The 24,161-nt window shown below is 53.8% G+C and overlaps 9 protein-coding genes across 9 annotated transcripts; 4 read left to right on the top strand and 5 right to left on the bottom strand.

Moving 5' to 3' along the window:
* Positions 1-22: 22 nt before the first annotated feature.
* Positions 23-2,949, bottom strand: dppIV (prolyl dipeptidyl peptidase DppIV). The gene is made up of 2 exons (XM_071030534.1): positions 2,445-2,949; positions 23-2,391 (listed from the first exon to the last, which is right to left on the bottom strand). Exons 1-2 carry the CDS (start codon positions 2,448-2,450, stop codon positions 79-81), a joined length of 2,319 nt encoding a protein of 772 aa, XP_070880866.1. The 5' UTR covers positions 2,451-2,949; the 3' UTR covers positions 23-78.
* A 48-nt stretch (positions 2,950-2,997) lies between these two features.
* BJX67DRAFT_317822 (uncharacterized protein) lies at positions 2,998-4,576 on the top strand. The gene is made up of 3 exons (XM_071027261.1): positions 2,998-3,359; positions 3,409-3,805; positions 3,854-4,576. Exons 1-3 carry the CDS (start codon positions 3,119-3,121, stop codon positions 4,476-4,478), a joined length of 1,263 nt encoding a protein of 420 aa, XP_070880865.1. The 5' UTR covers positions 2,998-3,118; the 3' UTR covers positions 4,479-4,576.
* Positions 4,577-5,076: 500 nt separating this feature from the next.
* On the top strand, positions 5,077-6,199 carry BJX67DRAFT_386128 (zinc-dependent alcohol dehydrogenase family protein; the record flags this gene model as incomplete). Its single annotated transcript, XM_071034006.1, has 2 exons — positions 5,077-5,244; positions 5,294-6,199. The coding sequence occupies 2 exons, from the start codon at positions 5,077-5,079 to the stop codon at positions 6,197-6,199; spliced, it is 1,074 nt and encodes a 357-aa protein (XP_070880864.1).
* A 671-nt stretch (positions 6,200-6,870) lies between these two features.
* BJX67DRAFT_386127 (uncharacterized protein) lies at positions 6,871-7,526 on the top strand (the record flags this gene model as incomplete). The annotated part of the gene is made up of 3 exons (XM_071034005.1): positions 6,871-7,053; positions 7,114-7,373; positions 7,430-7,526. The coding sequence occupies 3 exons, from the start codon at positions 6,871-6,873 to the stop codon at positions 7,524-7,526; spliced, it is 540 nt and encodes a 179-aa protein (XP_070880863.1).
* A 777-nt stretch (positions 7,527-8,303) lies between these two features.
* On the bottom strand, positions 8,304-10,033 carry BJX67DRAFT_367525 (Clavaminate synthase-like protein). Its single transcript, XM_071030533.1, has 2 exons — positions 9,346-10,033; positions 8,304-9,283 (listed from the first exon to the last, which is right to left on the bottom strand). Exons 1-2 carry the CDS (start codon positions 9,526-9,528, stop codon positions 8,540-8,542), a joined length of 927 nt encoding a protein of 308 aa, XP_070880862.1. The 5' UTR covers positions 9,529-10,033; the 3' UTR covers positions 8,304-8,539.
* A 51-nt stretch (positions 10,034-10,084) lies between these two features.
* BJX67DRAFT_367524 (heterokaryon incompatibility protein-domain-containing protein) lies at positions 10,085-13,080 on the bottom strand. Its single transcript, XM_071030532.1, has 4 exons — positions 12,857-13,080; positions 12,554-12,796; positions 11,984-12,369; positions 10,085-11,934 (listed from the first exon to the last, which is right to left on the bottom strand). Exons 2-4 carry the CDS (start codon positions 12,610-12,612, stop codon positions 10,463-10,465), a joined length of 1,917 nt encoding a protein of 638 aa, XP_070880861.1. The 5' UTR covers positions 12,613-12,796; positions 12,857-13,080; the 3' UTR covers positions 10,085-10,462.
* On the bottom strand, positions 12,853-14,187 carry BJX67DRAFT_386124 (fungal specific transcription factor domain-containing protein; the record flags this gene model as incomplete). The annotated part of the gene is made up of 4 exons (XM_071034004.1): positions 12,853-13,030; positions 13,478-13,866; positions 13,917-14,107; positions 14,178-14,187. 4 exons carry the CDS (start codon positions 14,185-14,187, stop codon positions 12,853-12,855), a joined length of 768 nt encoding a protein of 255 aa, XP_070880860.1.
* Positions 14,188-15,755: 1,568 nt separating this feature from the next.
* On the top strand, positions 15,756-18,921 carry BJX67DRAFT_386123 (putative amino acid transporter; the record flags this gene model as incomplete). The annotated part of the gene is made up of 4 exons (XM_071034003.1): positions 15,756-15,794; positions 15,860-16,483; positions 17,330-18,808; positions 18,862-18,921. 4 exons carry the CDS (start codon positions 15,756-15,758, stop codon positions 18,919-18,921), a joined length of 2,202 nt encoding a protein of 733 aa, XP_070880859.1.
* A 274-nt stretch (positions 18,922-19,195) lies between these two features.
* Positions 19,196-23,441, bottom strand: BJX67DRAFT_386122 (ATP-binding cassette transporter YOR1; the record flags this gene model as incomplete). The annotated part of the gene is made up of 2 exons (XM_071034002.1): positions 19,196-23,134; positions 23,187-23,441. The coding sequence occupies 2 exons, from the start codon at positions 23,439-23,441 to the stop codon at positions 19,196-19,198; spliced, it is 4,194 nt and encodes a 1,397-aa protein (XP_070880858.1).
* Between the last annotated feature and the right edge of the window lie 720 nt (positions 23,442-24,161).

Raw genomic sequence — 24,161 nt, 5'->3', positions numbered from 1 at the left:
CCCCGAGCCCGAGGACGAAGAGGAAGAAAAGAATAAGGTATGAATTAATGCTCTGCAGTTACCCACAAGAAACAACTACTACTCGTACAGCCAGGCCTGCCTCCTCTTGCTCCACTGGTGCTGATCCTCCTCATCAGTTCGCTGCTTCTCCTCATACAATCGCTGCGCGAGCTGTCTGTTGAGGAAGGCAGTCCCCCCATTGTACGTGATGCTGTGATCTGAATCGGTAAACCACTGTACCTGCATTTGCTCCGGCGTCACCCCATCGCCGACCAACAGGTCCACCAACGCAGCGGAGTTTTGGAAGTGGACATTGTCGTCGCCTGTTCCATGTTGGATCAGGAACCCGCCCGCGACGTTCTTGAAGCCTTCGGTGTGGCGGATGGCAGTGGTGTTGTACCCATCACCGTTCTCAGAGAGGGTCTTCATGTACCGCTCAGTGTAAATCGAGTCGTACAGCCGCCAGTCAGAAACCGGCGCGGTAATGAGCCCCAGCGTGAAAACATCAGTGTCCGTTTCGAGGACCTTGCCAGTCAGATAACCCCCGAAGCTCCAGCCCCAGATCGCGATGTGGTCACTATCAACGTACTTCCTCTTCGCCGCTTGCTTTGCAGCGTAGACTTGATCCTCAGCCTCAAAGAGCCCCAATTGTCCCGTAACCAAAGAACGGAAGCGGCGTCCCTTATAAGCTGTTCCACGGTTATCGACGGTCCAAGTGATGTACTCAAGTTCGGGGTCGGATGCAATGTAGGCATTGAAATTGAGGCTTTGCCACGCTTTGCTCACTTCTTGAGCCCCTGGACCGCCGTATGGAGTGAAGAGTATGGGGTACTTCTTGTGCGGAGAGAAGCCCGGTGGCAACCTCTGCATCACATTGAGCTTTTCGCCACTTGGGATAGGCAATTCGAACCAGCTGAGCTCAGGCAATTCATACTCCTCGAGCTTCTCGATTAGTTCTGCATTGCTGGTGATGGTACGGAGTGGAGTCGTCTGGTTGATCGAGTAAAGTTCCTGATAAGGCACGTTTGGACCTTGGTAAGATAGGATATAATACCCCGCCTTGGAGGAGAAGGAGGCACTCCAGTACCCCTCGACCGTGTCATCAACCAGGGCTTTAACCTCGAAGGTTCGATACGAAACTGAGTACAAATGGCGCTCTGTGCTGTGGCGCTGAGTAGAGAGATAGTATATCAGCTCCCGCTCGTGATCAATGCTCACGACCTCAGTGACTTCCCATTCGCCCTCAGTCAAGGCGATCGGCTCACCACCAGATACAGAGAAAAGATAGAGATGCGTCCATCCGGAGTGGTCGGAGAGATCCACAAAGTAAGTCGAGGATGTATTGTGGGAACCGAGGGCGCCAACGTACGCTATCGAAAGCCAGTTCTCCAACCAGCCATCGGTGCCATCACGCTCGTGAACAATCTTGGCCTCGTTAGAGGCAGTGTCCACGATAACTAACTTCTGTTGATCCTGCACGCGATTGTACGTCTTGGCAGCCACTGCAGTGTGTGTGTCCGTCACCCAAACAACTTCGCCGATGATCAACTCGTTCGGGTCAAACGCGTCAATTGAAATTGCGGACAGTGAGTTATCACTCAAGTTGAGGATGTTCAGCTTGACCGTTGGGTTCGTCTCTCCGACTTTAGGATACCGAATCTCGAGCTCGTGGGGGTACGGAGGCGCTATTTCCTGATTATCCATGTAGTATGGGACGGTGTAAGTCGGAACTCCGGTTTCGTTGAAGGTCAGGAACGCCAGCAGTTCGGCGTCAGGAGAAAACCACAACGCGAAACGGTCTCCCAAGACTTCTTCCTCGTAGATCCAATCCGGCACGCCATTGAACAAATCCGGTCCGCCATCCTCCGTGATCGCGGTCGCAGAGCCATTCCTCCAAACAAACAGGTTATTTCCACGAACGAAAGCAATAGCATCGCCCGACGGGCTCCATTCCGCGTATTGGATATCACCAGACTGGTCGGCTACTAGCGCGGCAGAGTCCAATGTCTCAACATCTTGAATGTAGTAGTCGGCGAAGAAGGAATGGCGATACTGCTTCGTGTAGTTGGTGGCCCACAAGACAGCCGACAAGTCCGGACTGATCCAGTAGGTGTACGCGTCTGCAGGCACCTTGTCGGAGGGAACAATTGTCTGCGATCGGTTGGTCACAATGCTCTCAATCTTGAGACTTCCGTCCTGTTCCTGGTAGACATACTCTCCGTCATCCGCGGTCGCAATCCACTGCACCGAGATCGCGGAGGGAGTCAATTCTGTGCCGAGCACCGTCTCGTTGAATGTCAAGCGTTTCCCGCGGCCGCCTCTCGGTTCGCGTGGTTTCCAGGGGTCGGCAATCGCCTGGGAGATGGTCCCCAAAAGCAATAACGCTGAGACCTGCCACAACTGAGTTTCTGTTTCATTCAGATTCACTGTTGAGCTTCACATACCTTCATTTTGCGCACTCGAATTGGCCGCTTGCTTTTCCCTGGAGAATCTCCAGAGTGAGACGACAGGAGAAGGACCGCGATTTAAGACATCCAGGCGACGCCAACGCCAAAGAATCCCCCGCAACACGAACGCGACCCCAGCTTCGCCGAAGCCATCGACGGTCGACATTGGCCCAGGTTGCGTCCATCTCATCTCAGGCACATTGCGCCAAGCCACTCCTGCAGTGCGCGACCGCCGATAGCCGTGGAGGAAGGAGGGATCGGCGACATGGCGTGCTTAGCATTGCAACCCAAGGCTGTTATCATGAAGGCCAAAGGTTGCCAAGGGAAGACACACAATGTCAGATTGGCTCTTCGAGAGCGACAGGAGCGAGACACCCAACAACCTTGGAAGGCTCTCTTCTTCCCCACGAAGGACAAGCGAGCACATGATCCGGAGCAACGATAATCCGGGCTTCCAGTCCACCCTCTCAGCCTGCGCAAATGACTTCAAGATCACCGTTGACAAGGCCAGTCGCTATATGACATCTCGTCCTGGAGGCTCAGTGTGACCGGTTCCCAACCAGTTGCGTGCGGCCCCAGACTGAGGACGACCAAATTTGGCCCATCCGTGGTTCACCACTCCAACCTCCCGAAGCCTTCTGAAACCAAGATTATCCCCCCGCGATAACGCCATGGAGCCAAACAGGTTTACCTTTCTAAATTCGACAGGGACGCCAAGTCTATCTCAGCCGGCCGCCAAAAAGATGAGGGCCCATGTCACTAAATCTAACTTCGCGAAAAGACGACAACGGATCGCTCGAACGGCAGGAGCTAACACGGAGTCAACAACAGATGAAAGGAGAGTACCAGAGGAAAGGAATGGAGACGTTGACTTCTTAAATGGAAAATGGACAGGCTTCGACAACAGCGCGCGTGTGTACATCTTCGCTATGTGTGTCCAAAACTACTAATCGTTCAAAAGTACAAAAGATCCAAGAACTTCTCTATCTCGAGGGCAGGCAAGCTGCGGACAACCCCACTGAGGCAGCCTGGTTTAACCTTATTGCATCCGAGCCCGCAATGGTGGAAGCGACAATGGCCGTAGCTCTCCAGCATTGGTCTCCCAGCAATTCATGGCAACGGAAAGCAGACTATCACTTATATAAAGCTGTCAGTCTGACCAAGCAACGAATCGCGTCGGCAGCGTCTCGTTCCGACGGTGTCCTAGGCGCAGTCGTCACCATGGCATTCGGCGCGTCTCTGGAGAACAATCAGCTCGCCTGGAACGTCCATATCGATGGACTCGCACACATCATCAAAGAGAGGGAATCACGAGTTCCAAATTCTCTTCCATCGTGGTTCATAGATCTCATTGTTCAGTGCGTCCATCGTTCCCCCCGGTTGACCGCCGCTGACCACTTGGCTAGGGACTCGATTAACAACATCTTCGGCTTTCCACGCGTCTGGCATCCTACCATTCTAAGTGCGTTAGGCGACTACCATCAGCAGAGCATCCCCAAACTGGTAGCAACTTGCGACAGCGTCGTCCAGCTAGGAAAGGTGATAACTTCCCATCACGACTCCCCGTTCGACACTCCACTTATCGCCCAGGAAATTGAGGAGCCTTTGGCGAGGCTACACTACGAAGCTCGCTCTCTGAGAGCTAGTGACAATTTACATATTGACGCCGCCGCAAGAGCGATCGAACTAGTGCTGTACCTCCTTTGGCCATCTCAGTCAACAGCCCATCTAACGCTCCTTGCGGGTGAGCTAGGAGCTGTGATGCGTCGATTTCCAGTCCAGGGCTGTTCATACATGCAATTAACCTCCTTCCAGCTCATGGTTGGGGCCGTTGCCGCGGAGGAAGGTTCAGCAGCGCGGGCATGGTTTATCGATATTTTGTCTACCTCAGTGCGATGCATGCAGTTGCGAGGCTGGCAAGAGCCACTCAATCTCCTGAAACTGAGGCCTGCGTCCGATATCGGTCTTATTGACCGATTTCGACATCTCTGGAAGGAATTACAGAAGTCAGATGCTCCTCTCGGCGTCTGAGGTCCATTGGAGCCTCGTGAATTTCGCCCACTGTCAACCATGAATCTGGCCGATTAAAAATACGGATTCTAAATCTCCGCCTCATCATTATAAATCGATCCGATGTTTGAAATTGACTCCCCATTTGCCGCAAGGGAGGAGCGACCTGCATGTGTCGACATCTCTTGGGCTTTGTTCCGGCTAGCGCGCTTTGGGGATGGCGTCCTTCTCCAGGATCTCAACCTTGGCCGCTCCAGCTAATCACAGTGGCGATATAAGGTCCACATCAGCTGAGAACAGGGCGGTAAATCTGATTCTCCTAATGCGGAAAATCAGATTTCTGGTGTTGGTATGGACCTCCACGAACCGAACGGCCGCCCATCGACCGCAGCTTGCAGTCAAGATTCTAATCCAGCCATGTTGGCTGTCAGAGCGCCAGATCTGATTTTCCAAAAAAGGAAAATCAATTCAGATACACGACAATGACCAAGGCTTTGAAGCTCGCCAGAAGGAGTATTTATACAGTTCGCTTCTTCGCCAAAATCTTCTCGTGTCAAAACAATAATACCAAAAGTCATCCTTTCTCTCCAGCGCCCCACGAGACAAATCACCTTATACCATGGCCAGACAGTGGATTCTAACGGGCCAGGAAGGCTTCGAGACTTCGCTCGAATACCAAGAAAACATCAGAGTACCATCGCCTCATGAGTTACGGCCCAATGAGGTCCTCGTCAAAATATTTTCTGCGAGCCTTAACTATCGTGAGCTTGCCATTGCCGGTCCAGTGGTACGCTCTATAACCTCCGGTTTACTGCATCCTCACTGACACCTATCAGGGCATAAATGGACCGATTACTCCTCCCGTCATTCCAGGTTGTGACGGTGCCGGTACAGTTGAGGCCGTTGGGTCTTCTGTCCGCGAATTCCACACAGGCGACCGAGTGATTATGAATGTCGCACCGGCGCTAGTCGACACCCAGGGCGACGACGCAACGGTCAGCATTGCCGATGTTCCTCCTGCTCTCGGACAAGGGACTGATGGTACACTGCGATCCCACGCTGTCTTTTCAGAGACAGCTCTCGTTCACGCACCGAAGTCTCTGGAGTGGTTGCCAGCAGCCACGTTAACATGTAATTGGTCCACGGCCTGGAACGCTCTCTTTGGCTTGAAGGGTAGAGAAGCAGGACCAGGTTCATGGGTGCTTGTCCAGGGTACAGGGGGTGTCAGCATTGCTGTCCTGCAGGTTGCTGCCGCAGCCGGAGCTACCGTTGTCGCTACTACGTCGACCGAGGAGAAGGCTGCTCGCCTCAAGAGGTTGGGTGCAGCCCACGTCGTCAACTATCGCACGAACCCCAAGAGCTGGGGCGCTGAGGCACGACGCCTGACTCCAGATGGCAGGGGCTTCGACTTTATTATCGATATCGGAGGCAATGAGACTTTGCCTCAGTCTCTCACTGCCGTGCGGGTGGACGGGATTCTTTTGGTGATCGGTCAAGTAGGCGACGAGGCCGAACCCGTGCCCCTATCTGCGGCTCTGATGCACACTTGCATAGTTCGCGGCCTCCTTGCCGGGAGCCGCAACCAACTCAGAGAAGCAGTCCGCTTCATTGATGAGAAGAGGATTGTACCCGCAATCGATGATGTGGTGTTCGAGCTTGCGGAGGCAAAGAGCGCCTATCGGCGGCTGAAGGAGAAGAAACACTTCGCCAAGGTTGTCATTCGGGTTGATCACTCGACCTAGGTGCCATGTACCGTAGTCTGAGTCACGTACTCTGTGAGGCCTTTCATTTGACCTTGTAAAGTCTAGTGAATCGAGCGATCCGCCGGCCCTCCGTGCTTCTTGTGCAAGGATCACACCGACTGTAAACATCTCGACGTTGACACCTGGCCGAGGAAGCTCAAAATTTTCGCAAGGTGCTCTCGCAGGCTTCGAAACTCAGCCACCCTGTTGGTGGGATAGCCTTGGTTGCTCCTTTGAGGCTGTGCGGTTTGTCTCCAGTTGTCCTTGAGTTATGCGCTGGTATTCCTGAATGACATCATATTCCTGTTGCATGGCCCAGAATTGAATTCCATCCATAAATTACATGAGCCAAGCGTCTTTTGGACCCCGAAACCAAGCAACAGATTGCCAAACCCCATCCACAGGCTTGCGCAGAGTATTTCCATGTTCGGAGTTTCCGCCATGCGTTGCCTCTCGTCTTGGCGGATCGACCGATCGTCTAGCACTGCCAACATTGGGACCATCCACCATGCTCGTTGCGTCGAATGCCGAGAGGAAGCGGAATTAGAAAGGACGACCAGGCATGCCTCGGTCCTCTCTCGACATTCGTATATGAAAACACGACAGCCCCTGCCAACTATCCCAGACTACAACCCTCTAATACCTTCCGCGCTCTAAACCACTACGCACCCATGGAGTCTCCTGCGAAAGCAAAATGGCAGACACAGCGCCTGTCAATCTGCCTGCGCTCCATCGCCATGGTCGCCTCCCTAGCTGCCGTCGTCTCCTTTGCTTACTCCCAAGACTTGCACGACAGGGAGGTAGTCGAGACCGCAGACTTGGGGCACCACGTAGTTACCCCAGCTACCGGAACGGTGAGTCGATCCTTCTCACACCCATCCCTCAGATCGTGGCACTCATTGAAATATGTCCAGACCGAGTATGCCTTCATCTGGTCCCTCATCATCCTCGCCGTCGAGCTTGCAACGCCTGTCCCCATCCACCCAGCCATCTATATTGCCTTCGACTTCATCGCCTTCGCCGCCGTAACCGTCGCGCTATGCTTGTATCTCGCACTGATAGAGCCATACTACTCCGGCGACGGATACACCTGTGCGCGGCTGGAGCCGGGCTGCAACGGGAAGCAGGTCGCAAATGTCGAGCACTTTGCGACGGCGATGGGGTTCCTTGCTGTGTGAGTCTCACTCATTCAATCCATGAGTATCCCAGTCCCACCCTGACTGGTATTAGCATCATTCATTTTGGATTTTTTGCCTGGGCGTGCCGTGCGACGGACAAACTTCGCAAGACCCAACGCCTCCAGAGTCTCCGCAATGGAGCAGCTTGAGGGTCTGAGTCTGGGCGGATCCAAGTGAAACGACTTCGACGACACTTTTCGTGTTGACGGCCTTGCCTTGAATGGCACCATATCATCACAGTAATGTCTAATACTTAATATCTAATACTATACTGTCTACCGCCAAAACTTTTGCCCACACAACCCGAAGCCGTGTGTCTTGAGTCGCGTGATTACGATCCACCCTTCGCTCCTCATCTGGTAATTACCACGGCGAAGAGAGATAACTTGAAATCTGTGATGTCATTCTCTATTTGTAGCGCAACTTAGCGACGGAAATTACGCATTCTAAGGCACTCGGTCTGCCCACGTGATTGTGCCAATGTAGGCCTTCGGGTGGATATATATTCCGCCCATCACAGGCAGGAACACCCTATTACAGCCGGCATAGTACAGAGTCCGGTCGTCAAACGACAGTAAACGTCTTATATCATTCATATCCAAGCTTCTATAGTTGATGACAATTGAGTTAAGATGCTTCTGGATACTGGTGAGGTTGACACAGACCAGTTAGAGCGATATGATCAAACGCCACTGCTGCTGGCCGCCCTCAATGGGCATGTCGGTGTTGCTGACCTCTTAATAATGTGAATGCCTTGGATGATACCGGTCGAACACCACTTGCGCAGGCTACACATTATGGCCATGAAGGAGTCAAGCACCTCCTTAACGACGAGAATGTGGATATCAATCTTGTAGAATGTGCAAAATCCTCTTGCGCTTGCCTCGGAGGCCACGAAAAATTGTCTGGTTATTATTGAACATTGGTAAAGCTGATATCGGATTTATTGACTCTAAAAGCAGGACGGCTATCGACTGTGCATTATCAGGGAGCTACGAGGCTCATAACGGAGATGCTCATCAAGGCGATAGTAGACACCACGCCCCTGGAAGAAGCCGTTGAAGTGCATACTTTAGGCGGAACGCAACATCTTGAGCAAACGTACACGGGCCCTCTAACGAAGCTCGATCAGCTTGCGCCTTCACATAAACCCAGATATGTACTAAGAATGACCAAATGTTGATGGGAACACCCTCGCCAAATAATCCTGCACGGTCTCTCGCTTGTCACCAAAGTCACAACGAGTATCCATATTCGGCACTGTCCAGTAATTCAGATGAAACCCCGACGACCCCAGCGGCCGCTCTATGTAATGCACCGAATGCTTCATTCCCCCAACCAGCCTCCTTAAAAGATTACCTGCCAGAACAACAAATTCCCCGGGCTGACAGCCTGTCGGAATAAACGTCGCTGTGTTTTGCATCTCTACAGCAGAAAGGTTTCCCGTCCTGTTTCTCAGGTCCGCAACCCTAAGTCCACCATACGAGTCTGGAAAATTGAACAGCATGGTCGTGGGGTCGATGTGGGCAGGGACACGAAGTATTTCCCCATCCTGATAGCACGGCGCGAAATACGTAGGCGCGAAGTATGAGTTCTCTTTGCTGTGGATAGCGGTCAAAGATTGAGAAAGACGCAGAGAGGACGTCAAACAGTCAAGTAGCGTGCGATGGATGACGCTGCATGTGGCGTGCAAGGTTTCCGACGCACAAATAAGCTCTCGGGCCTCGAAGGACCAATTCCCGCCCGAGTCATAAATCCCATCTCGGAGCTGCAGAACTTCTTCCAAATGTGCCTCCCCGCGCGTCTTTTCACTCCCGTACGGGACGAATCGCGCTCTGCTGGCTACCCCGGACCTGCCGTGATCGGCTATCTTTTCTCCAGCGTCTCGTTCGAAGAACAGCCGGCACTAACAAAATTCATCAGTACAGTAACTTTACGAATGTTGTTCTGGCGTGGCGTGGCACTCACCTTCTCAAAGCACTTATCGAGTCTATCCTGGGGGATTCCATGATCTCGTATTCGGCATGCTCCGTAGTCCCCGAGGGCTTGCCTGAACGCTTCGGCCGCTTTATATCTAATCCCAGTATCCGGGTGTCGGAGATCAGCGTAGCTGATTGACGGAAGATGATTGGGCTCTGTGATAGATCCCATGTTGTGCCTCCCTTCAATGATCGTGAGTGTTTTTGGTATGAAATATGGGGCCAGGTGATCTCTTCACCGATCCCACAAACCTGATTGTACCCCGCTTTAATGTGTCTAATGGAGAAGACACAGATCCAAGCAAGTATCCAAGTTATACAGCGATAGAGTTCAGGGAACTAGATATCGTGTATATGGCATTCGCTCTTCAATAGGCTGCGTGCGTGTACCTGATCTAGCTCAACTCTGCTCCCTTCCCCTGTGCATTCACAACAGTTTTAAAGCAGAGCTGAGAGTGAGCCCCGCAAAGATGAACAGTATGCATGACACGTCATGTGTGACTTGTTGTATGTCGGAATAAGGGTTGTTCCAAAGGGACAGTCAAATCTGTGTGGTGGTGCGAGGGGCAACGAGCGTACAATGGTAAGTCCGCTCCTGCGATATACCCTATTAGGCAATCCAACACTCGGCAAATATCACATGATGTCTAAAAGCAGTTTAAGCACTTTGCGCGAAGTCTGCCCCACTTGTGCCTGACCTGGATCCTAATTTAATCAACTGACACAAGCTTTTATCCACTTGACATGAGCCTCCCTTTTCCTCTCACAACTCTCTTACCATACCTTCCTCAGCTGTTCGTCTTCTTCTGCTAGTCAATGAGCAGTCTTTGACTAGTTGATAACTAGTTATCATGTCATCTCAGAAATGAAGGTGAGGAAGAAAGAAGGTAAGGCTGGAGTTGTTTGACATAAGCCTCTTTGTCTCATCGCATGTAAATATTTATGGATAGTATTCCTCACGAGACTTTCATGGCCTTGCGCCGCCGCCGCCTCCGGGGTGAAACTCAGCTTAGACCAGAATGATCTTTTTCTCCTCGAGGCCCTCAAAACTTGCTCGGTTAAGGCGCGTTCCGAGTCCAACCCGTCTATAGGTGCGCTCTTTGCTCTCAACCGGCACCATTGCTAAGCCGACACCGTACTGGACATGGAGAAAAGAAAAGAAGGATACATTGCACCACCATGAGGGACTCGCTTTCAGCAGGCACATCAAACTCAATGCCCCCGTACCAGCGACCGTATGTCTGGTTCTGGTATGGGTCGTGGATGTGTTTTCTATCGTGACTCACCACGGCATCCAACACCTGAGCCGTGATGAAAAGTTCTGCTGATCCTATCTGCCCAAATAGATCGGACGTCGCCAGCTGGATGTTGTAGCTGTCAAGCCTGGCGGCACCCTGTGCCCCTATGTCTACTTCGGCCATGGTTGCACGCTGATGCCTTATGGGTCCGGAAACAGATACCCATGACCAAGTTGGAGCTATGTAACTACCATGTCGAGACGTCACGGTTGTTCGCCAGTCTTTACCGACAGGTGTCCAAGCCAACTGTGCGTTACGATTGCCAGTTTTCCAACCCAAGGATCGTCGAATATCGCCAGCCCATATGCCTGCGACGTACTTGGAGTGGGCGTACCTTTTCATGACTCTCGCTAGACCACCTAAAGCAGGGAGCCTGTCTTCGAACTTGGTCAGCTGTCGAGATGTGTAAGCTGCGACAGTATAAAGCCAGGAGTCGTATATCTTGTCGATACTCTGGTTGTGTATTCTGTCGACCATCCTGGCCTGACCCCGGAGATCAAGCTGATCCGAGACGTTTATCGTCGGCCACCCTTGGGTTGCCTTGAGAGTTCTACATTCCCACAACACATGTGATGGGGTATAGTGGAGTACTCGTGGCGAGAGCTCGAGCTCTTGCAGACACCAGCCTCGGTCCTGCAATACTCCACGCCCGAACTCGTCGACCCACAAGGGCTGCGTCTTCACTGCACGTACGGTCTTGAATTGTCCATCCTCTGAGCAGCATGAAAAATCCAGAGAGTTGTTCTCGACATCCTGGGAGCCGAAAAGTCCGGATGATGATACGGCTAAAGGCATTTGTGCCGCAATCGTGCAATAGGCGTTGCTGTACACCCGACCCATAATGGACGATTTGCGGATCCAGTCGTCTTTGGAGTCCTGAAGGATGCAGATACTGTCGATCCAGAGGTAATCAACGCAAAGCTGCTGGGCGACCTCGACCGCGTGCACGAACGCCAGTGGCATTTCGTCGACATTAAGTGACCGGAGGCGTGTGCGAATATTCTCAGATGCCGTGGATGCAGCTGCTGTAATGGATCCATTCCATCTGTGACTTAACGCCATATATGGCGGCCTGGGTCCTCGTATGTCAATACTGTTCACAATATGCAGGGTCCTTATTGAATCCCAATGAGTCAGGTCTATTAGCCTGGTAGAGAGGTAATGATCATCGAGGCCAATGTTGCACGGGGAATGATGATTTGTGCATTGGTTGAGCCAGAACTGTAATTGCTCATATGTCTCAACTGACGCGGTGCTCCCATGTAAAGGCTGGAGCTTCCCTAAAAGCTGTTAGACAGATACCGGATAGTGCGAATGCATTGTACTTTCCTTCAAAAGGCTCTATGCAGACGTCAAAATCAGTGCTTGGTCTTGCATGCATCTCAGATATCCCGGGGTCCGGCTCCTGTTTCTCGATATGCATTCTGTGCTGCAATGATGCGATAAGAAAAACCGGACTAAACTGCGGAAGAGTAGTTGTGCTAATGGTAAGCTGTTTCCAGACAAACAGGCAGAATGGACACCCATCACGAGCACTCTGTTGAAGTGATGTCAGTGATGGATGGAAAAGGAACCGCTTCCCAAACCATTCCCCGGACTCGGGGCCCTCCCAATGAAATATCTCTCGAGTTAATCTAGCACAAAATTGAACATAACCCTTTTTAGAAACCTTGGAAACATTAAGCAAGGTAGTTTGCTCGCGGTCCGGCGATGCTCTGTGTCCGATGTTATTCAGTGTATGAAGGCTCCCTGCACTCCCTCTCTCAGCACATTGGAGTGCTGTTTCTCCCAAGTATGAGACTCTCCAAGGGTCAGCCCCAGCCTGCAAGAGCAAGCGTGCCATAGGAAGATCCCCGTTTTCACAGGCTACATGCAAAAAGGGCATGGTCATCCACTCACCCTAGCAGCGGCAGGCATGGGAAATAGAGCCATGGAACTCTTTCTAGGAGTAAGGCCATTTTCTTTTTCGTCCTATATCTATTCAAAGACGTACGTAGTCAAATGTCGGGAGGGAGGCGAGGGTAGTTGAAAAAGTCAAAAAGTTCCAGGCATTCCACGTCCTCGGCAGAGAGGGATTGGATTGAGGAGGATCCCGTGGATGACTGACGGCGGATAGCGGCAAGGTGAAGGTCGTAAGCTCTCCTATAGCCGTTGTTAAGGCTTCATTCTTATAGGGGGTTCTTTTTTGGTGGGAATAGTTACCTTCGCATCCTGGCGAGCTCCTTGGAGAATCTTGACGGCTCCCTATTCAGCCCCAGTGCCTGGACTTGCTTGAGATGCTGCGCGAATTGTGCCGCTAGGCTCCAGTGCTGTCTCATTTGGTCGAGGGTGAAGATAAAGAACTGATAGCTGACGGCGTCTAGATCGCCGCCGATGCTACCAGAATGAACGAGCAACACTCGAGCGGCAATGTATATTGACAGGATAAAAGGGGGGGCCAAGCAGATGCAGCATGCCAGTGTCCGGGGCATCCTGGGCGATCTCATGCAGGCTCTTTACTGCGCCGATGCAGCGTCGGGCTGCACTGTAGGATGGAGTGAAGATGGGCGATTGTACTAGAGGATAGGCAGCACAAGAGTGGAGTCGTACTACCGCGGTGGCAAAGGCAGCATGTAGTATAATCCAGTTGGATATCTTGCTGGTTGGGTCGGAATGGCATAGTTGCGAGACCTTGCTATGGTCACTCGGCAAATGGCTGAGCCAGGTGTTGAGTTCCTGGTCCAACTCCTGGTATGTTGATCCCCACCTCTCGACCTCCGCACGGGAGTAGATATCGACCGGGGTCTGGAGGAAGATTTGAATACGGCTGAGGGTCCGGCTGACCTCGCAGTGGTAAGAGAAGCTGCCCAGATTCTCCGGGTGGTTGATGATCCGATCTGCGCTCCTCGTGCCGCCGGACCAGCGGGTCTCGACTGGCTCGTTTTGGAGAATAGATCATAGCGACATGGGAGGAAGCGGTTGATATATGCCACCCAGAAGAGGCGGCGGCGTCCTTCGTCCTCGATCCAGGAGCCGGGCCCTGGCAGGAGGCGGTCCCGGAATCGGCTTGCCGCGGTGACGGCGCGTACGGCGGTTTGCAGACACAGCGTCCGCTCCAGCTGCAGATCGAACTGGATGATATTGCGCACGATTAAGGCAATGATATTCCCACTGCCGGAGCCGTCGGATGAGCCGATGAAGTCCCAGGCGAAGATGACGAGCGCTTGGAGGGACTGGATGGAGGGGGCGAGGATCCTTGCAGCAGGACCTTCTCTCTGGCCACGAAATGGTATCGCTGGCGGGAATCCAGCGTTAATCGTGCATCCTGGCTGAACCGCAGCGTCGTGGCGACGATCGCATGCAGGACGAGATAATCGCCCTCCGCAATCTGGCCCCGTTCAAAAAAGAGGTCGAAGGTTACCCTGCGATCCAAGATGGGGCACCAGGGGTTGACATGTTTAAAGTAGAGATCGACTAAGCTGTAGAGCAGCGGCAGCGGACGTTATTGGTTCTTCCACTGGCGGGGTCGTATTCATCAACGCACGCATGGACATAAATGGCGACCCTGGCTGATTGAACAAACGTGGCACCCTATTGTGTATATTGCTTATGCTTTAACATGGCAATGAACAGAGTCAAACTTCTGGAGGGCAATCGGTTTATCGTGGTAGGAGCTTCAATCACGAGCTTGACCGTTGTCGCAGCTCTTGACCTGCTATGAAGGCAGTTATGACAGAAATTGATAGCATTGCAGTAGGTGAGACTGTTGACCGACATACGTCAGCACTCTCTCTTAACAGTGGCGCCATTCGTGTTTGGAATATTCAATGGAAGCAACTTGCTATTATTGACCCCGAGCCCTACGGCGTCTTACCAGCAACAGCCATACGTATGTCTCACTGTGTCCCGAAGCACTCGGCACCCTTTGGAGAAGCTAAGAATGCACGGCGCCCGAACAGCGACCCGGTGGCCGGATTCGCGTTACAGTTGTTAACGCCGCGGCAACTAATACACATGCACAAGACAGCGGCGTGCTTATCGCTGCGGATAGTGCGAACAGTAAGCTTCGGGAAAAATCTGGTCGCAGAAGCTGAAAATATGTCGGCGACTCGAATAACCGGAATCTCTGGAATATATCATGGATTGGCGCATCCAGTCCGCGTGGACTACGGACTGCACATATCCTCTAGATATGGCATCTGTTGTATCTCTGCTCCTTTGACCACGAGGGTGTCGGCTGGCCTCGAACGAACAGTACAAACCGGTCCCTTGGCATTTGAATGAACTTGCCGCCCTTGAAGAGAAGCGTGGACGACCGGCCGCCGCGCAGAGTAGATAGGAGGATCCTCGAAGGGTGTACCTTACTTCCTTGCATGCGCCATCGCACACCAGTCGTGTCTTGCAGGACTTGGCCATGGCCGGCTCCGGCGGCGGTTTACCGTGACGTGTTTGTTAAAGCGTTGTGTTATGTAGTTAGCGAACCTCGAAGGGCTGGACTGCGAGGCCGCAAGTGTTCTAAATTTACCGACGTAACATGGTGGGAGTTGGGATTCCTGCAAGTAAGCGCGTCTGGGAACAAGCTTCAGTAAGGATGGGAAGGCCTTTGCAAACGCTGATCGCTCACCGAAAGCCGGAGAGGAGACCCCGTTAGCTTTGACAGTTCATCGACTCTTGCAGAGTCACTGCAGCTGGGACTGTGATTCGCCAGTCAACTCACTCGCGACTCTGCAGCCACCTATCACGGTGCAGTTAATAGCGTGCCCAATGGCCTCCTGGCAGATTGGAAACTCGACTAATATCGCTGAGGTAGCGAAGTCTCCGGCGTGCGAGGCACAATTTTATGCCCTTGAACGGGGACAGGAAGGCGCGAAACATGCCGCCCAAGGCTCAGGGGGAAAAGACAAGAATCAACTCACACCTCTTTACTCATTGTATAAAGTAGCCGGTGGACGCGGTAGAGCGAAGCAACGTTCTGTATTTGTGTTTTTTGAGCCCTATTCTCGGCTGTGCAGAAACTGGCGTGGTTTCAGTTCGCAACCTTGGCTCCGCTGGTAGTATCGACCTTTTCCCACACAATCCCGCGTGATGGGATGGCGTGTACCTCACTCAACCGGAGGAAATCATGGCGAACCTTGCGCAGTTGAGTCAAGCAACTCACCAGGTAGGAGCGCGTTGAGCAATCTTGAAAGGGTTGGTGAGTGAGTCCCACCGAGACAATTGCTCCAGCCCTTGGGACTGACAAAAGAGGAGTATATTCGAGCAGAACGATGCTTGACGGGCAACTCTCCTGTAGTTGGTACGATTGAGGGCGCACAGAGCGTTTGGGACGAGCTTCATCACACGCACATCTGGCAGGGCAACTCCGTCCATTACGTGGGTCATTTCCTGCCGTGGCATCGCTACCTCGTTCGCACGCATGAGTTCCTGCTCCAGACCCTTTGCGGCTACCGCGGGGCGCAGCCATACAGGGATGAGCTGACAGACTTCGACTCGGCGCCGCTGGACGAATCGGCGATGTTCGATCCAGTGTTCGGATTCGGCGGTGACGGCGCCGGGGGTAAGCGCTGCACCTCTGGGCGTGAGAGAAGGAAGAAGCTGACGGATCGACGCACGCTAACCCACAGAGGACGTTGCATTCAGGACGGACCTTTCCGCGACCTGACGCTTCATATGACCAGGCGCGGCAACGATGCGAACTACTGTCTCAGCCGCTCCTTTAACCAGACGTCGTTCGGCTGGGCGAAGAGGGCGAACATCGAGGAGCGCTATGCCATCGCCGAGTATACAGACGTGTGGGAGTGCTTTAACCTGTACCCGCACAGCGCGGGGCATGCCGCAGTGGGGGGAGTGGTGAGTGCCCTGTCTCGTGTTTGTGGAGTGCAGTGGAGATTCTGAGACTCTGAGATTCTGGAGATTCTGGAGACTGCTTGCTAACAAGTACGTAACACCTGCATGAACAGATGATGGACCCAATCGAGAGCAACGGCGACCGGATCTTTTTACCTGCACCACGCGTACCTGGACCGTCTGTGGTGGCAATGGCAGCAGGCAGACCACCCGAAGAGGTTGTCTGACATTGGGGGTCCCAACGTCCCTGCACTGGAGGTGCTCGAGTCGGTGGGATTGCCAGCTCCGAGTCAGACGGTGTGCTGGCGTACAATGGCGACGAAGGGATCACAACGACGTTGAATTATGTACTCTGGGTCCATGGAATTGCCCCCAACGTGACGATTGCGGAGGTGATGGACTTGGGTGGGGAAGTGATTTGCGCGATTTACGAGTGAAGGCTGGGGAAGGCCTGGGAAGGCCCACGTTGCCGTTGCATCAGCAGAGTCTGGAGAGCGCGTTGATCTTGATAAGCCATTACGAATGACAATTCAATAATGGCATGAAATGTTCACACTGATTTTGAGTTTTTTAGCATTTTGTGACTTCTGGAAGCCCGAGACTGCCGCCGACTAGGCTGGATGCGGCTAGTCCCAGGAGATCATTGTTGTTATTGGCTGTGTCTCCAGATAAGCCCCCGTCCAGGATTCGCGCCACAAGGCTTCTTAGTCACATCAACTCTATCTGGGCCAATGGGGCGGCTGCGGTGGGGTGTCTCACACACTCTTTCCCTTTTGGGTCGACAGAATCCGGCTGTGGTTTCCACTTCTTTCCACAGCGTTGCAATTCTTTGCAATTCCTCTCCCGAAGTCTCTTTGCTTTATTCTCCTTCTCCTCCTCTTCCTGTCCTCTCCCCCCTCGCTCTCGTCTCTTCTCACGAGTCAACTCCCGCCCTCACCTCGTCCGTTCGTCCTCCCATCCACCATGGCGTCGTCAGAAGACATCTCCGACTCCGCCTCCGACAACAAGAAGGCCGCAGTGCCCAATGCCGAGAAACGCGACCTCACCGACCTCCCCCAGTACGATGGCGACCTCGTGGCTGAGATGAGCGAGCGCGAGCGGACCATCTACGAGCATGGGATCCAGAAGTTCAACCGCCTCGGATGGAAGCGACTCACCGTCGTCCTCATCGTCGAGGCCATTGCCCTCGGCAGTCTCTCGCTCCCCTCGACTTTTGCAACCCTCGGAATGGTCGCTGGCGTCATCTGCACGGTCGCACTCGGCTTCTTCGCTATCTATACCTCCTATGTCGTCGGTCAGGTCAAATTGAAGTTCCCTCTCGTTCACCACTATCCCGACGCCGGCAGGCTGATGTTTGGTCGTTTCGGCTATGAAGTCATAAACGTCATGCTGATTCTCCAGCTGCTCTTCCTGACCGGCTCTCACACTCTGACCGGTGCCATCGCCTGGATCGATATCACTCAGAGCGACGTCTGCTCCGTCGTATTCGCTGTTGTGTCCGCAATCATACTTCTGGTTCTCGCTGTCCCACCCAGCTTCACGGAGATGGCCATTCTTGGCTACGTCGACTTTGCATCCATCATTCTTGCCATTGGCATTACAATCATCGCGACTGGTGTCGAGAGCACTAACGCTCCCGGGGGTCTCTCCGCCGTCAACTGGTCCGCCTGGCCCAAAGAAGACATTACCTTCACGGATGCCTTTATCGCCATGACCAACATCATCTTTGCCTACAGTTTCGCAATGTGCCAGTTCTCCTTCATGGACGAGATGCACACCCCGAAGGACTACGTCAAGTCGATCTGGGCTCTCGGGTTGACTGAAATGGTCATCTATACCCTGACTGGAGCTATTGTCTATGCGTTTGTCGGTAAGGACGTCGGGAGCCCCGCTCTGCTGTCCGCCGGCAATCTGATGAGCCGTGTTGCCTTTGGTGTTGCTCTGCCCGTCATCTTCATTAGTGGCTCCATCAACACTGTCGTTGCCGGTCGTGTTATCCACGGTCGGATCTTCAAGAACTCCCAAATCCGATTCATTAACACCAAGATGGGCTGGATCACCTGGCTGGCCATCATCACGATTGCTACAGTCATCGCGTTTATCATCGCTGAGGTCATCCCCTTCTTTAACGACTTGCTGTCTATCTCTTCGTCGCTCTTCATCTCTGGCTTCACCTTCTACTTCCCTGCCCTGATGTGGTTCATGCTCATCAGAGAGGGACCCTGGACCTCACCGCGGAATATGGCACTCGGGGCCCTGAATTTCACCTGCCTACTAATTGGACTCCTGGTCCTTGTCGCGGGTACATATTCCAGTGTCAAGGATATCGTAAGATGCCCGATCCTGAACTTTCGGCGCGAGAATGCTAACCACTCTGACAGATCGATAAGTACAATGCTGGAGCAGTACGGGGTGTTTTCACCTGCTCCAAGCCGTCGTAAACGGTAGTTGTCTTGCATTTCCTGTAGGAGTCATAGCGACCGGTCGATGCATTTGCCTGGCGCCTTCGAACGCTTCGATTCGACGTACATTTTCCATGCAGACTGAGTGAAGGGCCGGCCCTGAGTGTATAGTACCGCATCTTACGATCTTCCATAGCAATTGATTTCTGAAACCTCGCGTACACTTCTCGTTATCATTACCGGGGCGGGAGGTTCGCCAAAGAGATTGAGAAGTCTATCCGTATGCATTAATACCCAAGCTGGTATTGTTATTCTAACGTCCCACGATATCCTCCTTCGTAATCCCACTTCGCTCACACATCCCGCGGAAAATCCCACCCCTCTCCCACAGATTCAACGGCGTATCCATCTCCGCAATCGACCCCTGGTCCATTACACAAATCCGATCGTACTGGATAATCGTCCGCAGCCGATGCGCAATACACAACAGCGTCTTCCCCTTGAACCCAGCCGCCATTGTCTCCTGGATCCGCTGGTCCGTCGCGAAGTCCACGGAAGAGGTCGCCTCGTCGCAGATGATGATCCGTGCATCGCGGACGAGCGCACGAGCAAGGGCCATGAGCTGGCGCTGACCTAGTGAGAACGTGAGCCCTTCTTCGTCGACGGCAGTGTCGAGGGTTAATTTCGCTGTTGTCGTCGTCGTCTCCGCCTGCGGGGAAGAAGACGAGGAGGGAGAGGAAGGGGGTGCAGATGCAGATGCAGATCCGGTCTCGGAGTCGATGAGATGTGCCTGGCGCAGGGCATCCCAGAGCTCGAGGTCCGTGTGCTCGTTGAACGGGTCGAGGTTACTCCTGATCGAGCCGCGGAAGAGCGTCGGGTCCTGCGGGATGATTGCGAGTCGGGAGCGGAGGTCCTGGAGACCGACTGTGCCGATGTTCACGCCGTCGATGGAGATGCTCCCCGCGGAGAGCTCGGTGAGTCGGAAGAGCGCGGACATGATGCTTGACTTGCCGGCGCCTGTGCGGCCGACGATGCCGATGCGTTCGCCGCCGCGGATCTCCATGGAGAGATCGCGGAGAACGAGCGGGAGACCCTCGCGGTAGCGCATTGCGACGTTGGAGAAGGTGATTTGGCCGGTTTCTGGCCAGGAGGGGCGGATGGGGTTGAGGTGGAGGGGCGCTTCCTCTTCGAGTTGGGTGCCGTAGTAGTGGACGCGCTCGGTGGCGTTCATGTTGTTTTCGACTTCGGCGAGCTGGCGCACGGTGAATTGCAGCATTTGGGCGATGGCGAGGATGTACGAGAGGACGAGGCCCGAGATGCTGGGGGAGACGTCGAAGCGCGAGGTTACGACTAGGATGCCTGTTACGAAGACGAGGAGGGTGGCGATTGCGTCGAGGCGGACGCTGAGCCAGCGTTGGTTGGAGAAGGTGAGGAAGTATGCGCCGTTCATGAGGTCGATCGAGTCGCGGATGTTTTTGCGGAACTGTTCCTGGACCCCGTATGCGCGGATGGATGCTGTTCCCGTGATGGCTTCGCTGAAACGCGCGTAGACGGTCGAGCGGAGGATGGACTCGTGGCGCTTCATTTCTCTGGCGGAGGCGCGGTAGTAGTTTGATGCCATAAGGAAGCAGAGGAAGAGTGGGGCCAAGGCGATGGCGAAGTAATGGTAGAAGACGATGATGAGGATGATGATGGAGGTGATCATGGTGATAGTGAGGGTGTACATGCGCATCGCGTCGCCGAGTTCGTTATCCATGACTTGGACATCCTTGGAGAAGCGGTTTGTGATGCGGCCGAGAGGCGTAGTGTCGAAGAAGGACATGGGCGCTCGCAGGACACGGGTCATGGCGCGCAGCAGCATGGTCTTGCTAGCGTTCGTGCAGGAGGTTGTCAGGTATGTTGAGAAGGCGAACATTACAAGGACAGAGGTGGCGCCGAGGCCGGCGTATACACCGATGTACTGGCCAGTTGAGAGGTTGGGATAGTGGTTCGAGGTCCAGTAGGAGAGCCAGAGACTGGTCCAGACACTGACGACGTTCGCCAGCACAAGGAAGAACAGAATGGCCACGACATGGATGTAGCCGCCAGAAGCCCGCATGTATGCGTTCCACACATCCCACCCGACAGATTCCGTCGCCTTTTCTTCTTGCTGCATCAGTGCAGCTGCGGGCTTGCCGCTCTTCTGGGTCTTCTGTTTCTCTGTTTCCTCTTCCACAGCATCAGTTGCTTCTTTAGTCTCCTCTTTCGAGTCCTGTGATGCTGTCGACAGAAGTTGCTTGAAATGTTCGTTGTCGCGCGAGAGCTCATCGAAAGTGCCCACTGCAAGTATACGTCCTTCGTCCATGATCACAATGCGGTCGCAGCGACTAAGCACATGGAGTTGATGCGTTGCAAGAATCCGGCAGCGTCCCTTAAGCAGTCCGCAGATGGCCTTGTCCATGATATGCCGGCCGACATGCGCATCGACGGCAGATAAGGGGTCATCGAGCAGGACCAGCTCGGAATTGAAGTAGATGGCACGGGCAATGTTCAATCGCTGCTTTTGGCCTCCGGAAATGGTGATGCCCCGTTCTCCAATCTCGGTCTGATCGCCGTGAGGAAGGATCTCTAGGTCAGGCTTGAGGGCGCATGCCTCAATGACTTGATCGTACCATTTCTCGTCATACTCCCTGCCGAAGAGGATGTTGTTGCGCAGCGAGGTGTTCTGGATCCACGTGTACTGCGGGCAGAATGCTCGTGAGGTACCTAACCGGACCTCACCGTCAGTTAGACGCATGTCGCCGGCCAAGGCAGACAGTAAAGAGCTCTTTCCAGACCCGACCTCACCGATCACTGCGATCAGCTCATCCCGTCGCACATCTAGAGCGAGGTCGCGAAGCTTGAACGGCTCCGCACGCTGGTCTTGGGCTGTCTCAGACGCAGGTTTAGCTGCGGCTTTCTTCTCTGCCTTCTCGGCCTGCTCCGCCTCTTTATCAGCAGCCAGACGCTCCCAAGTAAATGAGGCATGATCCATTTCGATCGCATTAGACATTTGGTCATCGCGCTGGATAGCTTCCGCCTGCTCCTCCGCGGTGATAAACTCCTGGATACGGTTCAGTGCGGTCCACGCGTCGGTTATCTGGCCAATGACCAAAGGCAGTAGATTCAACGGCATCCGCAGAGAGTTGAATAGCGCCAAGGAGGAGAAAATAGGGGCAGGGTCCAAAATGTTGTTTGTCAAGGCGTAGGTGATGAATGCCAGCATTGAAGCAAAGACCGGAATCGACATGGAAACGCACAGGATGCCATTGCGAATGGCCAGTAAGGTTTGGATGGATCGAATCTCCCGGCGGCGAATCTGCTTGAGGCGATCTAGGAAGCTACTCTCCCAGCCGAAGAACTTGACGAAGCGCACGCCCTGCAGGATCTCTTGGGTGAGCGAGACACGCTGATCACTCAGTTTGTTGATGTTCCGCCGTCGCCTGATAAGAGTGCGCACGGCGTAGGTTAGAAACGGGATGCCGAACACCAGTAGTGCATAACCAGCTAGAGCGCTATAGCTGAGGTTGACGATCAGGAGGACGAGCGTGACAATCATGGAAATCGGGGCGGTCCAGGAGATATGGAACATGCCGCAAGCTAGGTTGATCCGATCGACGTCGATACTCATCAGGGCGATGATACGACCATTGCCCCAACCTTTTCCATCGCTCTTCAGGGCAGCGCCAGGCTGCTTCAGCGCTTGATCCTTGGCGGCTTTCAGCTCCTTCCTCCTCTCCTGTTCCGCGGGGCTTTGCTCGCCGCCAGCTTTGGCCCGACCGGATAGTTTCATTGCTTTTTTGAAGATATGCAGGATCAGAACAGCACGGACCTGTCCACCGACGATCTGACCACGATAAAGGAACTGATTCGTGCACAGACTCTGCATCGCCTGCATCAGGGTGATACCGATGGCGAAACCCATTCCACGGCCGATATTCGGGGCGGGCTGTCCGGTATGCTGTGCGACATAGGCGTCCATCGCAAAGGCGATCAAATATCGAGTCAGGTACGGTGCGAAGACGATCAACAGCGAACTGAGGAGCTGACAGATGCCGCCGAGGATGAACTCAGAGCGAAATGTGTCGTACAAGGCCCCGAGAAGGGGTCGCTTTGCGCCGGCATTGGTCCGTCGGTCCAGAGCATCCTCCAGTTTCTTTGACAGCAATTCCACCTCTCGGTCTGGGTTGACTGTCCAGATATCTTGCAGCTCGAGGGGGCGCAGGTAACCCACCTGATGATAGATTAGCTTGGCACAACATCGGTGGGGGAAACGGGCCACGTACCTTCATCAACGGGGACATCCATTGAAAATAGGCGAGACTGAGCCAGGACGCGCCATGTTCTCGCGAGGGAGAGCGCTCCGAGGGCACTGGGGGGATCTTCTGGAGGCGCAGAGGATTGAGTTTCAGGCGGCGGAACCACCGGGGCTGCTTGTGCGGGTGGAGATCCGCGCTGTCTCCGGCAGTGGACTCGGCGGAGCTGGGACTCGTGGCTCCATCGCCCTTCTCCTCCGGCTTGGCTTCTGATGAGAGCTGCATCTTCCCGAGCCAGATGCATCTCGGAAGAAAAAGAAAACTCTGCCAGAGCTGGGCTGGAGGCGTTAATGAACTCATCATCGGGAGAGTCGGCGTTAACGGTGCCGACTTGCCGGTCGCCGGTGAGTCATCATTTACGGTCCTCTGATTTGTCGATTGTTTGATGAACACAATACGGGGTCGGGCTCCCTTCCTGGTGCCCTGTACGAGTCGGTTTCCTCAACGGAGCTCCAAGTTCGTACCAGTGAGATTAATTCAAGTCTTCTGATTCGCTCGCCGCCTTGCAAGGCAGAGATACACGGATGCTGAGCACATCTGTGAGCTGTCGGGAACAGGAGTTTCCTGGCTCCCCTCAGAGATATGCTCTTGCATCAATGGGATCTTGCTAGCTTGTGACTTTCGGAAGGTGGAATGTTCTTGCGTCGTTTATTAACAAGCCATCGAGGATGACATTTTGATGATGTTGGTGGTCGTTTGACCAAGGGTTCGTAATAACACGGATCAACGGCCGAGTAGGTCTTGCGTCTGCTGGGGGCCGCCAGTTGACGGTCTTCTGCCTGTGCTGCTCGTACGACCGTAATCTGGCGACTGGCTTGGTCGGGGGCCCAAGGTCTGGCGTACGTGGGACTACAACCCAAGACCTACGCACCGAGTCGTACCTCTCGGGTCATCAGCATTTGGACCTGCCTCTCAGATCCTCGGCTCCAGTCCGTCCGGGCATCT

This window comes from Aspergillus lucknowensis, assembly GCF_044049455.1.
Source record: "Aspergillus lucknowensis strain CBS 449.75 chromosome Unknown BJX67scaffold_78, whole genome shotgun sequence".
NCBI classification, from domain to species: domain Eukaryota; kingdom Fungi; phylum Ascomycota; class Eurotiomycetes; order Eurotiales; family Aspergillaceae; genus Aspergillus; species Aspergillus lucknowensis.
The sequence above is the reverse complement of the archived record's forward strand: the minus strand, read 5'-3'. Positions and strand labels throughout refer to the sequence as shown.

Bases quoted from the DNA above. Each gene is read 5' to 3' on its own strand.
- BJX67DRAFT_367525 (XM_071030533.1), bottom strand. From the start codon at position 9,528: ATGGGATCTATCACAGAGCCCAATCATCTTCCGTCAATCAGCTACGCT. The intron at 9,284-9,345 runs GTGAGTGCCACG...GAATTTTGTTAG, and splicing joins TCGATAAGTGCTTTGAGAAG to TGCCGGCTGTTCTTCGAACG.
- BJX67DRAFT_317822 (XM_071027261.1), top strand. From the start codon at position 3,119: ATGGAGCCAAACAGGTTTACCTTTCTAAATTCGACAGGGACGCCAAGT. The intron at 3,360-3,408 runs GTGTGTACATCT...ATCGTTCAAAAG, and splicing joins AGGCTTCGACAACAGCGCGC to TACAAAAGATCCAAGAACTT. The intron at 3,806-3,853 runs GTGCGTCCATCG...CCACTTGGCTAG, and splicing joins TTCATAGATCTCATTGTTCA to GGACTCGATTAACAACATCT.
- BJX67DRAFT_367524 (XM_071030532.1), bottom strand. From the start codon at position 12,612: ATGGCCTTACTCCTAGAAAGAGTTCCATGGCTCTATTTCCCATGCCTG. The intron at 12,370-12,553 runs GTGAGTGGATGA...CATCGGACACAG, and splicing joins CCATGCCTGCCGCTGCTAGG to AGCATCGCCGGACCGCGAGC. The intron at 11,935-11,983 runs GAAAGTACAATG...AACAGCTTTTAG, and splicing joins CTGCATAGAGCCTTTTGAAG to GGAAGCTCCAGCCTTTACAT.